Source organism: Gekko japonicus, unplaced genomic scaffold (genome assembly GCF_001447785.1).
Source record: "Gekko japonicus isolate JY-2015 unplaced genomic scaffold, Gekko_japonicus_V1.1 scaffold6520, whole genome shotgun sequence".
Lineage (NCBI taxonomy): Eukaryota > Metazoa > Chordata > Lepidosauria > Squamata > Gekkonidae > Gekko > Gekko japonicus.
Genome location: NW_015168235.1, coordinates 10,988 through 27,710, shown reverse-complemented (window position 1 = coordinate 27,710; position 16,723 = coordinate 10,988). Strand labels below are relative to the sequence as shown.

At 46.4% G+C, this 16,723-nt stretch overlaps 1 protein-coding gene across 1 annotated transcript in view; it reads left to right on the top strand.

Annotated features, from left to right (window-relative positions):
• Positions 1-87: 87 nt before the first annotated feature.
• LOC107113684 overlaps positions 88-16,723 on the top strand; it is a gene marked incomplete at its 5' end in the record, with an annotated part of 27,393 nt that continues 10,757 nt past the window's right edge. The window contains 4 exons of the mRNA XM_015415037.1: positions 88-234; positions 12,721-12,806; positions 14,223-14,403; positions 15,323-15,469. Coding sequence (XP_015270523.1) covers positions 88-234; positions 12,721-12,806; positions 14,223-14,403; positions 15,323-15,469 — 561 coding nt within the window. The remainder of the gene's footprint in view (positions 235-12,720; positions 12,807-14,222; positions 14,404-15,322; positions 15,470-16,723) is intronic.

The window sequence follows — 16,723 nt, the reverse complement described above, 5'->3', positions numbered from 1 at the left end:
ATAGGGAGGACTTTCTAGCCCTTCCTGAAGACTGATTCATTCAGAACGGATGCCACCACATGGCTGACCCTCTTTCTCCCCTCGCAGCTGTGGGACTATCACAGACATCCGAGACGGATCCCTCAGTACCATCTTCTGCAATGGAGCCGTCGGCCGCTACATAACCATTGTCATCCCTGGAGAGGAAAAAATCCTGACTCTATGTGAAGTGGAGGTCTACGGAACCAATGCACCGTTCGCGATTAAGAGAGCACAGGATTGTCATTAGAGATCACAGCCTTGTCGTTCATCCCTCTCTTTGTGCGTGTGGGATCGAACGATGGATTTCCAATCAACTTCCGGGGAGATGCCTCGGTGCAAGACTCTTTGGACTTCCACCGCTGCTAGCCAAGAGGGTTTCCCTGCAGAGGATTGAGATTTGCTTCCCCCCCGCCCCAGCCCTCAAACACAGCCTCTACATGACAAGTCATCTTCCACTCATGCGCCTTCTGTCTCCTTCCGCGGTTTCTCATGGTTTGCAGAATCTGCTAGGCTCTGACTTTCCAGAGACAACCAAGTCAACGGAGATTTCCCACCAGGCAGGCTAGGACTTCATGAGCACCAGAAATCTCTGCTTATCCCCCCCGCCCCGCATCCATCATTCCCTCCCTGTCCACCAGCAGGCTTTTTGCCGACTGCCAAAAAATAGGTAGTAGGCAGTGTTCCTTCTAACCCGAGTCAGAGTGAGCTAGCTCACAGTTTTTTAGCCTCCAGCTTGTAGTAGAGATGGGACTATCAAGATTTCCCCCTTTTTTGATTATTCATATTTCTCTGGTTTTTATAGATTTATTCTTAAATAACATTTTATTAGGATGTTAGAAAGGCCTGTTATATAGAAGGCTTTCCTCTTGTAGGTCTGATATTGTTAGCAGACAACATAATAGGTAGAAAGTTCATGATTCTGTCGTTCTTAAGGGCAAAACCTTGCAATGTCTGGGTCAGAGAAGATTTTAGTCTCGTATCAGTAAAAAATACTTTTGTTTGGGATATGAAGAATCCTTGCCCATTATCATTTAGGTTAGGTTAAGTAAATCCTTAGATTTATGTAGGTATATCTCTTTTTACATCTGGTCAATCAAAGGCTTTTTACTCAAATGACCACTGTCTTTTGTAACCAATTATGCTTTTTGAATATTGTTTTCTTGATGATGTCAGTCCATGTATAAAATATCATGTATTTCCTGAATATGTTCAGAATATGTTCAAGAAGAAGATGATGAAGAAGAAGAAAGTTGTCAATTTTTGATTAGTTATTTGGTCCAATTGGTTTTCCTGTTAATTGAAGCATATTCCCTAAATATGCTGAGAAGAAAGTAGTCAATTTTGGATGGACTATTTGGTCCAATTGTTTTTCTGTTAATTGAAATAAAACATAGATCTTCCTCCTCATTTGACTTCATTTTTGACATGGAATCTAATATGTACAACAAGCTCACACATTTTTGTCTTCGGTCAGGAAGGATGGCTCCAGAGCAAGCTGCTTTATCCAGTAGCCAGATCACTCGCTCACAACTTTAATGTCAGTTGCTCACATAGTAGAATTTTTGCTTACAAGCAGTGTTCCCTCTAAGCTGAGTTAGTGTGAGCTAGCTCACAGTTTTTTAGCCTCTGGCTCACACATTTTTGTCTCAGCTCAGGAAGGAGGACTCCAGAGCAAACTAATTTATGCAGTAGCTAAATCGCTTGCTCACAACTTTAAAGCCAGTAGCTCACAAAGTAGAAGTTTTGCTCACAAGACTCCACAGCTTAGAGGGAATATTGCTTACAAGATTCCGCAGCTTGGAGGAAGCACTGGTAGTAGGTATATCACTACAGTACTATAGCAAGTATATACAGTACTCAACATCAAAAAAGCTAAGCTCCTGGCATCCGGCCCTATCACTCCTTGGCAAATGGAAGGGTAAGTCGTGGAAGCAGTGGCAGACTTCATGTGATTGGTTGGTGGCTGAGAGTGTGAGAGGAGGGGTGTCTGTGAGAGTGATTCTGTGTGTAAAGTTTGAAGAGAAAGCATAGTTTTTGAGTCTATTCTGTGTGAATAAGACAAACATAATGCCCCTGTATAAATCAATGGTGCAACCTCATTTGGAGTACTGTGTGCAGTTCTGGTCACCACACCTCAAAAAGGATATTATAGCATGGGAAAAAGTGCAGAAAACGGCAACTAGAATGATAAAAGGGTTGGAACACTTTCCCTGTGAAGAAAGGTTAAAGCGTTTGGGGCTCTTTAGCTCGGAGAAACGACGGCTGAGGGGTGACATGATCAAGGTTTATAAGATTATGCATGGGATACAGCAGGTTGAGAAAGAAGTCATTTTCTCCCTTTCTCACAATACAAGAACTCATGGGCACTCAATGAAATTGCTGAACAGTTGGGTTAGAACAGATAAAAGTACGTACTTCTTCACCCAAAGAATGATTAACATATGGAATTCAATGCCACAGGAGGTGGCAGTGGCTACAAACATTGACAGCTTCAAGACGGAATTAGATAAGCATATGGAGCAGAAGTTCATTAGTGGCTATTAGCCACAAGGTATAGATAGGAACCTTTGGTCTGGGGCAAATGATGCTGGGGGGGCAACAGTGGGATGGCTTCCTGGCCCTACTGGAGTACTGTGTGCAGTTCTGGTCACCACACCTCAAAAAGGATATTATAGCATGGGAAAAAGTGCAGAAAACGGCAACTAGAATGATAAAAGGGTTGGAACACTTTCCCTGTGAAGAAAGGTTAAAGCGTTTGGGGCTCTTTAGCTCGGAGAAACGACGGCTGAGGGGTGACATGATCAAGGTTTATAAGATTATGCATGGGATACAGCAGGTTGAGAAAGAAGTCATTTTCTCCCTTTCTCACAATACAAGAACTCATGGGCACTCAATGAAATTGCTGAACAGTTGGGTTAGAACAGATAAAAGTACGTACTTCTTCACCCAAAGAATGATTAACATATGGAATTCAATGCCACAGGAGGTGGCAGTGGCTACAAACATTGACAGCTTCAAGACGGAATTAGATAAGCATATGGAGCAGAAGTTCATTAGTGGCTATTAGCCACAAGGTATAGATAGGAACCTTTGGTCTGGGGCAAATGATGCTGGGGGGGCAACAGTGGGATGGCTTCCTGGCCCTACTGCTGCACCTCCTGATGGCACCTGGTATTTTTGGACAGTGTGTGACAGAGTGTTGGACTAGATGGGCCATTGACCTGACCCAGCATTGGCTTCTCTTATGTTCTTAACAGTTTACTCTGTGGGAATATGTGTTTTGAGTCTATTCTGTGTGAATAAGACAAAGAGTTCAGCCTGTGTGGCTATACAGATGAGAGAGTGAGAGATTAGACTGAGTGTCTACGCTGGTCAGAGTGGAGTTTTGGGAGTCTGAGAGACTCTTTGTGACACCAAGCTTTGCCAGTTATATTTACAAGTTCCTTTAATCAGCAACAGTTCAAAATAACCAGAAACATATTTTGTTCTTTATTAAATAAATCATTTCTTGTTTAAACTTATCCCAGAAATCAGAATAGTTCTTTTTCAGGGCCCCAGAGTCCTCTGAAGTCCAGACCCTAGGTCATTCTACCAAAAGAGAGGGATTTGGAATTTTTAATTCCTGGTGGCAGCAGAAACCTACCAAGTTTAGGTACACAGAGAGTGTTTTAAAGGTAAAACAGTCTCCCCAGTAAGCAAGGACACCACAGAGTGTTGGCCCTTTTGGTGGGATACAAACATCCTGAGGAAAGAAAACATATATTAAGTGGGATAAATATTCTGGAAGAAAGAAAACTCTGAGAGAAAAATGGCAGAGTTTCTAGGACTGAAGAAAGAGGCTCTAATTCAAAAATGTAAAGACTTACATTTACCTCATGAAGGGAAAAGTGTAGAAGAGCTGAGAGTTATATTGATTCAAAGCACTGTGGAAGCTAGTAAAACCACAGTTGAGAAAAGACTTGAAGGAATGTTTAACCCCAGTCCAGAATATTTAGAATTTCTGATGGAAAAACTGAACATTGAAGCAGATTTAAAAATAAAGAAATGGAGCTTAAAGCTAAAGGAATGGAAAAGTGGAACAGGCAACAGCAATTAGAAATAAAGAAATACAATTGGAAGCAGAAAGATTACATTTAGAAAGAGAGAGACTTAAAACTGAGGAGAAAAAGGAGGGAAACCCTGATTTCAGATATGAGTTTCCTCGAGTTACACCAAAATATTTCATAATGTATGTGACAGGAGAAGATCCACAAATCTTCTTGCCTACTTTTGAAAAATCTGCTCAAAATTGGGGAATACCAAAAACTCAATATATGAAGTATTTGCCCAGTTTAATTAAAAGGGAGTTAGCTGAAATTTATAGCACATTTCCCTCAGATAAGCCTGTTGTCTATGCTGAATTTAAGGAGGCAGTATATGACAGATTCAGATTAAGTGCTGATTACTTCAGAAAAAAATTTAGAAGTCTGATTCCTCAGAAAGAGAAGTCATTTAGATCGTTTAGTGCAACACTAACAGACTATTTTGACAAATGGATTTCATCAGCCAAAGCTGACTCTAAAGAAGGAATAAGGGAGTTGATAATTTTAGATCAATTTCTTTTTCAACTTCCTCAGAGATAAGACTTCTAGTGAAAGATAAACTTCCAGAAAATGTCAAACAGGCAGCAGAATGGGCTGATAAGCTAATGCTTAATAGAGGAAGTTGGGACCAGTGTTCCCTCTAAGCTGAGTTAGTGTGAGCTAGCTCACAGTTTTTTAGTCTCTGGCTCACACATTTGTGTCTCAGCTCAGGAAGGGATGGCTCCAGAGCAAACTAATTTAGGCAGTAGCCAAATCGCTCGCTCACAACTTTAATGCCAGTAGCTCACAAAATAGAATTTTTGCTCACAAGACTCCACAGCTTAGAGGGAACATTGGTTGGGACCGGTATGAAAAGAGAGACTGCCCTTATAAACCAGCTTTCAAACCAAAGGTCCAGCCACAGAGAAATTCAGGCTCAGAGAAAAAGGGAACATATGAGAGAACAAGATAAAAATACAGAAGAAAACAAAGGGAGTTACTGGAAAGACAGACAATGCTATGTATGTTGGCAAACAGGGCATTTATCGTGTTAAGTCCGGTGCTTAACAAAATAGTCAGAGAGTGATTTCAGCAAAACTCAGGTTTATTTCAGTCCATTCTGGCTAGTTCTAGAATTTTATTTATCAAATCTGCTCTAGTGGGTAAACATTCAGATTTCCAGTTTTGTGCTATTAACAGTCTGGCTGCTGTTATGATATAGCTAATTATATACGCATCCTGTTTGTTGTAACCTTTGGGGATCATATTTAGCAGGTATATTTCTGGTTTTAATGCTACGTTTATACCTAGACTTTCTTGGAGGGCTGTTCTAACTATTTTCCAGAATCTTTGTACCATATTACATTCCCACCACATATGATAAAATGTACCTTTGCCACTTTTACATTTCCAACATCTATCGGAATATCCCCTGTAGCATTTGGCCAACTTAACTGGTGCCCAGTGCCATCTATGGAACATCTTATAAACGTTTTCTTTATATGCAACCGCTTTCATGTATTTGACAGATTTCCACATACTTGCCCATTGCTCTTCCTCAATTTCCCCTATATCTTTCACCCAGGAGATCATTACATTTTTAACGGCTTCATCCTTCATAAATAACACGGTACAACTTCTGATAGCCCGAACAGCTTTTCCATTGCAGCTGCTCGGTATTTAAACATTCCGGGCTAATGTAGCCACACCTACTATACAGATATCAACCTATCAGGTGGAGCGCATAAGGGACCAATCAGAGTCTTTCCCGCTTATATACATTTGAACCTGATTGGTCGCATTAGTCTTGGACTTCAATCCCTGTTCAAGACAAAGCTTAACATAGCTTCCCAATGAGGTGTTTTACAATACACTTTAGGTATTCCTGGCAGCTTCAGAATACACTACATATCGTACCAATGTTCAAAGAAACAACTTAAACAGACAAGCTCTGAGCATGTACAGAGAGTCACTAGATTTACCTCAGAAAGTGAGAGAGAACAGCCTAGAGACTCCAATGGTACATCAGAGACACCTGAAAAGTCCAGTAAAACCACTATCTCACTTATAGTTGAAGAAACAATTTATTTGTGTGGAGTAAAGATAGATAAAATTGTTCAAGATACTGAACTGAGAGAAGTAATCCAAATAAATGGGAGAGGAACATTGGCAATTCTAGACACTGGAGCTGCAGTAACTCTAGTCAGAGAGGAATTAGTTAACAAGGAAAATCTGCTTCCAGACAAACATATCTCCTTACAAGGTGTTTGGGGAAATTCTAGAAGTGTGCCATTAGCCCAGCTGAAAATCAACTGAAGGGGGAAAGAGGGATATTTCCCTGTAGCAGTTGTTTCAGACCAGAAAATACCAGTAATATTGGGACGAGATGTAATGGGAGCAAAGGCAAGGATTCAAATAAGTACATACTCTAAGGGATTACTTCAAAATAAGCTAGCAGAGCAGGCAAGCCAGCCCCTAGGTATTTTAGCAACCTATACAATCGATACATGTCAGGAGGCAGACGGAAATCAGGCCTCACACACTCCTGTCAGTGTGAATGTAAATTCCCAAGTCACCGAAGCAGGGAAAAATAAAAACTCAAGAGAGTGTTTTCACATGCAGAGCTTGCACAAAAAGGCAGGGGAAAGCCAGATTTTGCAAATGATGTGTTGGATAATGACATGCTGTACAGTGAAGAAGAGAAACCGTCAGTGTCTGAAGCTGAACTTCTCCAGCATCCATTTGTTACTGTTACTTCCAATAAACCAATTCAAGAACTGATTGCAGAAGTTAAAGCTGAGGTTATAGAAGGTTAAAGATGAAAAAGATGAAGAGGAAGAAGAGGAATCTGAAAATTCTCTGTAGTTATCTGCAAATAAGCAAGTCTCACCGTACCTCTGTATAGCTCAGAAGAGGATAAGCTATCACAGAATACCTGTCTTCTGGAATCTGTCAGTGAAAAAATGGAACATGCGTCTGCTACAGAGACTAGTACTGATACACCTATAGATGAAAAAGTGACCGCTGAGGCCAACAGAGTTGAAATTGAAAAATCCAAGGAAAACATATCTGATCCTTCCAAGGAAAATAATGAAAAGCTGCAGAATGGATCCATTTTACTGGGAGAAGATGTGGAAGCAAAGAAAAGTAGAGTTCAAAATACAGTGTTTAATGAAGATTTTGCATTGCAGAAGGAAGGAAAAGAAATTGATGCTGTAGTAACTGAAGACTCTTGAAGATGCTGGAGAAGACTCCTGAGAGTCCCTTGGACTGCAAGAAGATCAAATCAGTCAATCCTAAAAGTAATCAACCCTGACTGTTCCCTGGAAGGCCAGATAATGAAACTGAAGCTCAAATACTTATTGACATGTATGTCTAGATTGTGAAAAGGTAGAAAGCTGTTACTGAGTTTAGATCAGAATGATCTAGTGTGTAAGTCTTGGCTGTCATGCTAAGTGGTTAATGATCTTACAGCCAGGTGTTTAACTACCAGGTGCTACTCTTTGTCCTAGTTAAGAGTAGGTAATTAGTCTGCCCTGTTAGTGATTGGATGGGATCTGTATATATAGTGTAAGCTTGATAAGCTGGGTTGGGAGACTTGGCTCTCTCTAACTGAGGTGTGTTGTGTAGTGTAATAGTCTGAATAGACTGTATATTCTCTGTGTAAATAGTCACCATTATCTCGCTAGTAAACTTTTTGCACCTTTCACTACCAGTTGGTCTCCGGCTTCCTTATTTACCACACCCAATAATACTTTGGCCACCAAATGAGAAGGGAGCACTCACTGGAGAAGACCCTGATGCTGGGAAAGATTGAAGGTCAAAGAAGACGGCAAAGATGGCAAAGGATGAGATGGTTAGACAGTGTCATTGATGCAACGAACATGAAATTGAGCCAACTTCAGAGGATGGCAGAAGACAGAAAGGCCTGGCGTGATCTGGTCCATTGGGTCGCAAAGAGTCGGACTTGACTGTGCAACTGAACAACAAAAAGTAACTGAAACAAATGTTGACCCCAAGAAAGAAAATGACTTTGCAAATGAATGCCAGCTGTGCCAGTTTAATACAGAGACAGTGCCAATGACAGAACATCTCATTGGCCAAAGACATGGAAAAGCATATCTTATGAAACATTTTCCAGATAGAGGAAAGAGTAAAAACAAACAACAACCTAGCGGAGAAGACCAAAGCTGAGATGACCTCAGCCCAGTAGTGGAGCATCCCAGACAGGAAGATGACCACAGCCCAGCGGAGAATCATCCCAGAGATGACAGAAGCCCAGCAGAGGACATCACTTAGAGGAAAATAACACCCCAGCAGAGGGGGACTGTGAGTTATAGAGACCACAAACCTTAAATCACCAGCAACAGAGGAGAAGAATGGACTGAACTGAAGTTACAGACTAAAGACTATAAGAAATTCCCTACGTCAGAAGAAGCTACACACAGCTCTTCAGAAAAAGAGATGTATTCTGCTTAAGGACTGGGGGGGGATTTGTAATGATTCTGTGTGTGAAGTTTGAAGAGAGAGCATAGTTTTTGAGTCCATTCTGTGTGAATAAGACAAACAGTTTTGTCTGTTGGAATATGTGTTTTGAGTCTATTCTGTGTGAATAAGACAAACAGTTTAGTCTGTGGGAATATGTGTTTTGAGTCTATTCTGTGTGAATAAGACAAACAGTTCCTGTGTGGCTATATAGATGAGAGAGTGAGAGATTTGACTGAGTGTCTATGCCTGTCAGAATGGGGTATTGGGAGTCTGAGAGACTGTTTATGACACCAAGCTTTGCCAGTTATATTTACAAGTTCCTTTCATCAGCAACAGTTCAAAATAACCAGAAACATATCTACCAAGTTTAGGTACACAGAGAGAGTTTTAAAGGTAAAACAACCTCCCCAATAAGCAAGGACGCCACAGTCTGTGTCTGTGTTCAATGGATTCCCTACTGAATGGTTAAGCAAGGCCTGACAAAACATCTGGAATTATTTCCTCCAATCAGAGACAATAATAACCTCTCTGTGTCAAGCTGAATTGGGCTGTGGTGGCCGGGTGCCTCCAAACAACTGAGGGGTGCAAAGATTGCAATTCTCATTTAGAGGCCCTTGACCTCATCCCACAACCCTCTTCCCGAGTCGTCATGGGGAGAGAGCACTGACTATTATACCAGTTTATGGCCCAAATCAGGGGTGATGCTGACTGGCGTTGTTTCTGCCTTGTAGAAGCAGGCGCAGGAGGTCAGACTGGGATGGCACCGCAAGGAGAGGGTGGGCTACGCTTTCGCTCCCTTGCGCGTTTTTGTGAGCGAGCAGAGTCCAGTGGCTCTGCCCTTTGCCCCGCTGGGGAAGCACACCTCTAGGGCGTGGAATGTATCACAGGGCGAGGCCCTTCTCATGAGATGTTGCGGCAGAACTACAGGAAACCTCGAGAGGAACCGCCTGAGATCACCACAACTTACAACATGGATGCTCTCCTCCCCACTTTAGCATTTCTTAGAAATCTTCATTTGGTTTTTGGGTGGTACTTGGCTTGGATTTAGACACATTTTAATTGCAGTGTTTGCTCTCATCGTGGGAACCTTCAGTATTTTATATGCAAATTCTTTGGCACTTGCAAAGGAGCTGTGGTCGCCTCCCCTGCAGGGAAACAGCAGCCAGGAAGAGGGATGGGGAAGGGGGGGGGAAGGGAGGGTCATACCAGATCCAAAGGGTTTGGGCAACAGACTTGACCCTGGTTACTGGCCAAGCCCATAAAAGAAGCCAGATGGGAAGGCAGAAGCTCTGTCTCAATTGTATCTTGAGCAACAGACATTGTTGTGATTGGCTGGGCATTTCTGGGTCCAGCAGGACCTGCCCACTGGGAAGAGGATAAAAGCAGGGTGGCTGGAAGGAGACCCGAGAGTCCGGTCACAGCAAGCGGAGACTGCCAGCGTGCCAAGAGAAAGACACAACAGACACATTAAGGTGAGTTTGAGGGACACGGGGGGCACGATATCTCTAATAATAAAAGGACGGGAGTGCCTGTCTGTCTGTGCCAGGCCTAGCTCATCAGAACATCAAGCCATGTGCCTCCCAACTGGCCACCACATTGGGGATGATCGTTTGGGACGGAGAACACCCTGGCCTAAAGTAACGCCAGAATATGCCTGGGTTACTTGCTACGGAGTGTCTTTGCCAGGAGAAGGATACTTGTCTCACAGCAGGGGAGGGAGGGGTGGCTGCAATCCTGCCCAGCAGGGCATTCAGTCAAGGGGGGGCATGGCACTGGAGGGCATTTAGCCCCACGGAACCCTCTTTGCCCACGGTGCCACTTAGGAAGGCCTGAAATCCACAAGCGCAGCCACAGAAGAAAGCCAAGTACTGGGAATAGATGGGGGGGGTGGCGTGCTCCTTCCCGTCCATCTGTTCCTTTCATGTTGTTTCCCCCAGTGTTCCCTCTAAGTTGAGTTAGTGTGAGCTAGCTCACAGTTTTTTAGCCCCCAGCTCACACATTTTTGCCTTAGCTCAGGACGAATAGCTCCAGAGCACGCTAATTGATGCAGTACCAAATTGCTCGGTCACAAGGTAGAATTTTTGCTCACAAGGCTTCACAGCTTAGAGGGAGCATTAGTTTCCACCCCTTTATTCTTTTAATTGTAATTTGACTTTCCTGGGCCCCCCCCCCCCCGCCCCAATTCACCCCTGTAGAGTACTGATGGCTCCAGCAAATGTTAGTAATGCAGTCAGGGTGCATCGAGGTTGGGAATTCTCCCCCCCCCCCCATTCCTGCAGCCAGAAAACTCCATTGCTCGGCTCCAGCACCCCTCCCTCCTCTTCTCTGTTGGCCGTTTTATTGGCCAGCAGCTGCAGGATGGTGATGGGAGTTGTAGTGTCCAAAGCAAAGGGAATGGGAACACCCGGGGCCCAGATTATTCCCCAAAACCTCCCTGGGCTATTTGCAGTGGAAGCAGAAGGGTTTACTTCCTAGAAGTCGTGATGTCAGAGGCTGGAGAATTGCACCTCCTTCACAAACCAAGAGGGGTTTAAGAAATTCCCTGAGCTCTGTTTCGTTTCTGTGGCTGTGCACTTCCTCACACAGAAGAGAAGGGAAGAGATTGGATTTATACCCCATGGCCCTTCACTACCCGAAGGAGTCTCAGAGCGGCTTACAAACTCCTTTCCCTTCCCTTCCCCACAACAGACACCCTGTGAAGTAGGAGGGGCTGAGAGAGCTCTTTCGAGGACTGCTCCCGAGAGAACTGCTCTGGAAGAACTTGTGACTGACCCAAGGTCACCCCAGCAGGTGCATGTGGAGGAGTGGGGAATCAAACCCAGTTCTCCCAGATTAGAGTCCGTGTTCCTCACCATGACACCAAACTGACTCCTTACAGTGGTCCTGGGAACCACTGGAACTGTTCGAAACATCTTTGATTTTTAGAGACTTCTGCTGAAATCAACGTCTTCCTGCAAGCCAAAGCAAAGCCTTAGCTGCAGCTACACTGATGGAGGAGGCAGCTGGTTTAAATGCTGGTGTTCCAATTGCTTTCTTTAGCTCTGACCTGGATGGCCCAGGTAGCCCTCCAGGTTGGGGAAATACCTGGAGATTTGGGGGCGGAGCCTGGGAAGGGAGGGACCTCAGCGGGGTATAATGCTGTCGACCCTGCAGGTCTAAGCTGCTTCTTTCTCCAGTGAATGGGTGTCAGGGTCCTTAGTCAGGTTACACAACACAGGGCTTCATGAGAAGATAACTGTTTATTGGTAAATCCAGTACTAGAGACATGTGTACAGCTTGTGTCAGGAATGGACGCCAATACGAGGGCCTCTGACTTATAGTAGAATCAAACATCCCCCCGGTACGTATAAGCCAATGGATACATCTCAAGCATGCTGGCAAAGCAAGCTGGCAAAGCAAAAAGCCATTAACTTTCCCAGCCGAGAAAAGTTGCAGCTTTAGCATCTACAAGATCAAGCATAAGAGAACATACAGCTGGTGAGCCAGGGAGAGCTGAGACAGAAAACAGGAGGGCACCCCCTCCACATTCCAGACCTATGACAGGGCTACCTGACACAGGGTCTCTGTCACCTGGAGATCCGTTGTGACTCTTGCACACCACAGACCATCTTTTCTAGGGGAGAACGGCCAGGTGTCCCCTCAGGCCACCAAAGGAACCCAGACCCGGGACACCAAGCTGTCACACTGTCTCACTGGCTTGGTTCAGACATCAGATTAAACCCCATTTGGATAGGAGCACAGCTTGTCTCCCAGCTGGCTTGCTCCCCTCCCTCTTCCCACCCTCCTCCTCCTCCTCCTCCTCCCTCCCTTCATGACAGGGCTCGACTGAGAACTTCCCTCGCATGATGGAGCTCCGGCACTCTGTGATGGAGGTGCCTTTGGGCCAGCAAAAAAGTCCCTTTACTCCCCACGAGCTGGGATGCCAGACTGGGATCACGCAGAGGTCCGGCATCCCACTTTTGAGAGGACAAACAAAGGGAAGGTCTCCGAGTTCGGAAGTCACGGTGAGCTGGAGGCTGATCCAACCGAGCAGTTTTGGATGGGGCTCTGCCGAGGGAGGAGGGAGCACAGCAACGTGTCCAAGCTCGGTCCAGCCCCGTTTCCTTTGACACCTGACCATAGCCATTGCCTTCCCCCCCCACTCTTGCAGGATGCTGGTCTTCTGGGCTTGGACGCTGGCCCTGGGGCTGCTGGCGGGGCGTGGGGAGGCCCAGAGCTGCACGCAAGAATACGGAGGTAAGTGACAGGGTTTTGCGGCAGGGGGACGAAGGAGGGCGAGCTGTAGTCAATAAAAGGGGGGGTCCGCCACTTGAACGCAACTCCCTCTTTGAAACTGGTGTTCTGGTTTCTGCCACACTCAGGTCTTGTGACAAAGGGAAACCCTGGGGACTTCCTCCATTGGAGCACAGTTGCAGAAGACTAGAGAGGCGAGGCCCAGCCCTCTCCCTCACCCCACATGCCCCACTAGCCCTTTTATTACCCCACACGCACACACAACCGCTCCATCTGATGTACAGCCTGAAGGAGGGAGGCGGCTGCTGTTCCCTTCCCGGAGACGTCCTGAGGATGCAGCGCCCGTTTCTCAGCAACGAAACTGCCGGGGCTCCCCTGCCACGAATTTTGTTAGTCTTTAAGGGGCTCCTGGACTTCCTCTTTTCCGCCCTCACCACCAGGCCTTTGGCATTATCCTCCGGGAGATCCAGGCCCACAGCCCCCACTCCCCAAATTTCTGATCAGGCACTGAAGCAGGTGAAAGTCTATTCCTGCATTGCAAGGCTGTGAGAGGTGAGCTGCTTCCCAAATGGTCACAGGGTGATGTAGTTTGCCGGTGTTCAAAGAAGACAGGACACAAACAGCTGCAGAAAACTCTGTGTCTCAGCCAGGCAGGGCACAATATTTACTGAAAATTTCTCCCTCCGTCCCCTCCCCCTTTTCTCCCTGCGTAAGGGAAAGTTACAGGCATACGATCATAGTATGGAATAAGCTCACAGCTCCTTATCTCTTTTGTCCCTTTGCCAAGGTAGCTTCTCAAGATGAACTCAGCACATCAGCAGATGTTTCCGCCTTGTGCAATTACCTGGGTTTCCAACCTCTAGCCAGGAGAACAGTGATCTCCCTGCAGGAACAATGTTAACTCTCCCGGGCCTGCCTCTCAAGAGCGGACATTGTTCCTACAGGGTGACAACTGAGAAGGGGCGGCCTGCATTTCCCTGCATGCTTCTTAGCCCCACGTGCTTCCACGTTCCCCTCCCACCAGCCCCTTCTGCACCAAGGAGTTTGAAAAGGGCAAAGGGGGAGGCACTGGTGCAGGCCCTCCACAGAGACGCAGCAAGGAGACTGGCCCACCTCTCAGCTTGGTCTCTTTCACTGCCTTCCTCCTCCCAGGACTCCACTGCAGGGGCGTCCCTGTTGCTTTGCACAGTCACCCAGAAGCACACCACGTGCTCCTTGTTCTTGTCTGCTAAACCAGGATCCCACGGAAAACAGGCACTGATGACCGCTTCTGTCCCCTCTTCTTCCTCCTCCTCCTGTCATCCATAATTCCAGGCCCGAATCTGGCCAGAGGTCGGCCAACCTCCCAGTCCTCCACACACCCACACAGTGGAGCGTCTGGCTCTGCTGTGGACGGGAACTGTAACGGGCTTCGGCCAGCCTTGACCTGTACTCACACCAAGCTGCAGGACAAACCCTGGTGGTCAGTGGACTTGGGCAGGGAATACTCCATCTCCATTGTGGTGGTGAAAAACCGGCAGGACTGCTGTGGAGAGAGGATCCGGGGGGCCACGGTCTATGTGGGGAATCGCATGGGTGACTTCAGTGAAAGCAGCATCAAGTGAGTATCGCGTATGCCCCAGTTGCTCTCCCCCCCTCACACTTCTTTTAACAAACTTCCCCCAGAGATAGAAGTCCTCTAAAAGGACAGGTTTTACCCACCGTTTCAAGGCACTGCCTTTAATTGTAATGGACATTCTGGTCCCCATTCGGTGCTGTGAACAGAGTTTGCTCCATCACTGGGCGATAAATCAGTCCATTCCAGGCCAGGAATCTCTGTGTCAACAAACAGAGAACCAGACGGTCTAGAGCCCTGATGGCCAGCTAGACAAGAAATAACGCAGAGGGATTCCAACTACATTTCTAACCAGGGCTCATTTCGTAGAAAAAGAGGAGCAGGAGCTCATCAGCATAACATTAGCATAACTTATTTGCATAGGCCACACCCCCTGACATCACCGGAAGTGTGTCAGAAGGCAACACCCACCGCTATTGCTAGCTATTGGGGACACCCACCTCTCAGACTCCACTGGACTGTTTTGGATTGGATTGCTAGCTATGGGGGGGGGGGGACATGCAGATCTGTCTTCACAGAGGAGGGAGAGCTTGTGCCTGAATAAATTGGATTGCTAGCTATTGGGGGGGGGGACATGCAGATCTGTCTTCACAGAGGAGGGAGAGCTTGTGCCTGAATAAAACCTGGTCTTAAAGGTGCCACTGGACTGTTTTGAACCGGGGGGCGGTGGGAGGGCTTTGCAGCTTACCTGGCTGCTTCTTGCTCTGACTGAGGGCTGCTGGAAGCAGGGGGTGGGGCTTGTTGTATGTGCCCGCCCCCTGGGCTCTTTACTGCCGGAGCTCCACTCCTGTGCGCTCCTGCAGGAAATGACCCCTGTTTCTAACCAAGCGTTCCCCCATTCCTGAAGACTGATTCATTTGGAGCTGGTGCCCCCGCATAGCTGACCCTCTTTCTCCCCTCGCAGCTGTGGAACCATCACAGACCTCCGGGAAGGATCGCTCACTACCATCCACTGCAATGGAGCCATCGGACGCTTCGTAACCGTCGCCATCCCCGGCGGGGAATCATATCTGACTCTATGTGAGGTGGAGGTCCATGGCACCGATGCCCTGTCCCATTGTTGTTAGAGCTCACAGCGTTGTTGTTCATTTGTGTGTGTCTCGGTGTGTGGAATCTGATGACGGATTTCCAATAAGGTTCCTGGGAGGAAGTCTGGGGCCCCAGAGGCAAGGTGTTACTTCTCGTTTGAAGTATACCTTAGAAGAAGAAGAGGAGATTGGATTTATGCCCCACCCTTCACTACCCAAGGAAGTCTCAGAGCGGCTTACAAACTCCTTCCCCTTCCCCTCCCCACAATAGACACCCTCCTGTGAGGTAGGTGGGGCTGAGCTCTGACAGAAACTGCTCTTTTTCAAGGACAGCTCTTATCAGAACTACGGCTGGCCCAAGGTCATCCAGCCAGGTGCAAGTGGAGGAGTGGGGAATCAAACCCAGTTTTCCTGGATTAGAGTCCGTGCACTTAACCACTACACCAAACTGGCATTTGACAACCCCCCCAAGAATCATAAAGTTGGAAGGGTCTTCCAGGGTCATCTAGTCCAACCCCCTGCACAATGCAGGAAAGTCACAAATACCTCCCCCCCACACGCACAAGTTTTAGCTTTCCTAACTCTCTCTCCCTACAAGCCCTGGTTATTTGTTTGTATTCATCCTTGGCTATCAGGCCCTCCTTCCACTTTCTGAATGAGTCTTTTTTATTTCTCAAGTCTTTAGAAAGCTGTTTATGGACCCACCTTGGCTTCTTTAGGCTCCTCCCCTTTCCCCTTCTCATAGGAATCATTTGTGCTTCTGCCTTCAATATTTTGCCTTTGAGAAACTCCCACACCTCCTGAACTCCCTTCTCCTTAAGTATTTCTGACCATGAGATTCTACCCAGCATAACTTTAAATTTGTCGAAATTTGCTTTCCTGAGATCCAACCTATATGTCTATGTACATCGTTTCCCTTCCCCAAGACTGTAAATTCCAAAATTACATGGTCACTATTACCCAGGGATCCTACTGCTTTCACCTCGCCAACCAGTTCTTCCCTGTTGGTGAGAATCAAGTCCAAGATAGCAGATTCCCCCGGTTTCCCTCCCCACTTTCTGGGAAATGAAGTCGCCGGCAAGACAAGTCAGGGATTTATTGGACCTTTCATTTTTAGCGGAGTAGGACTTCCAACCAGTGTTCCCTCTAGAGAGCCAGTTTGGTGTAGTGGTTAAGTGTGCGGACTCTAATCTCGGAGAACCAGGTTTGATTCCCCACTCCTCCCCTTGCACCTGCTGATGTGACCTTGGGTCAGTCACAAGCTCTGGCACAGCTGT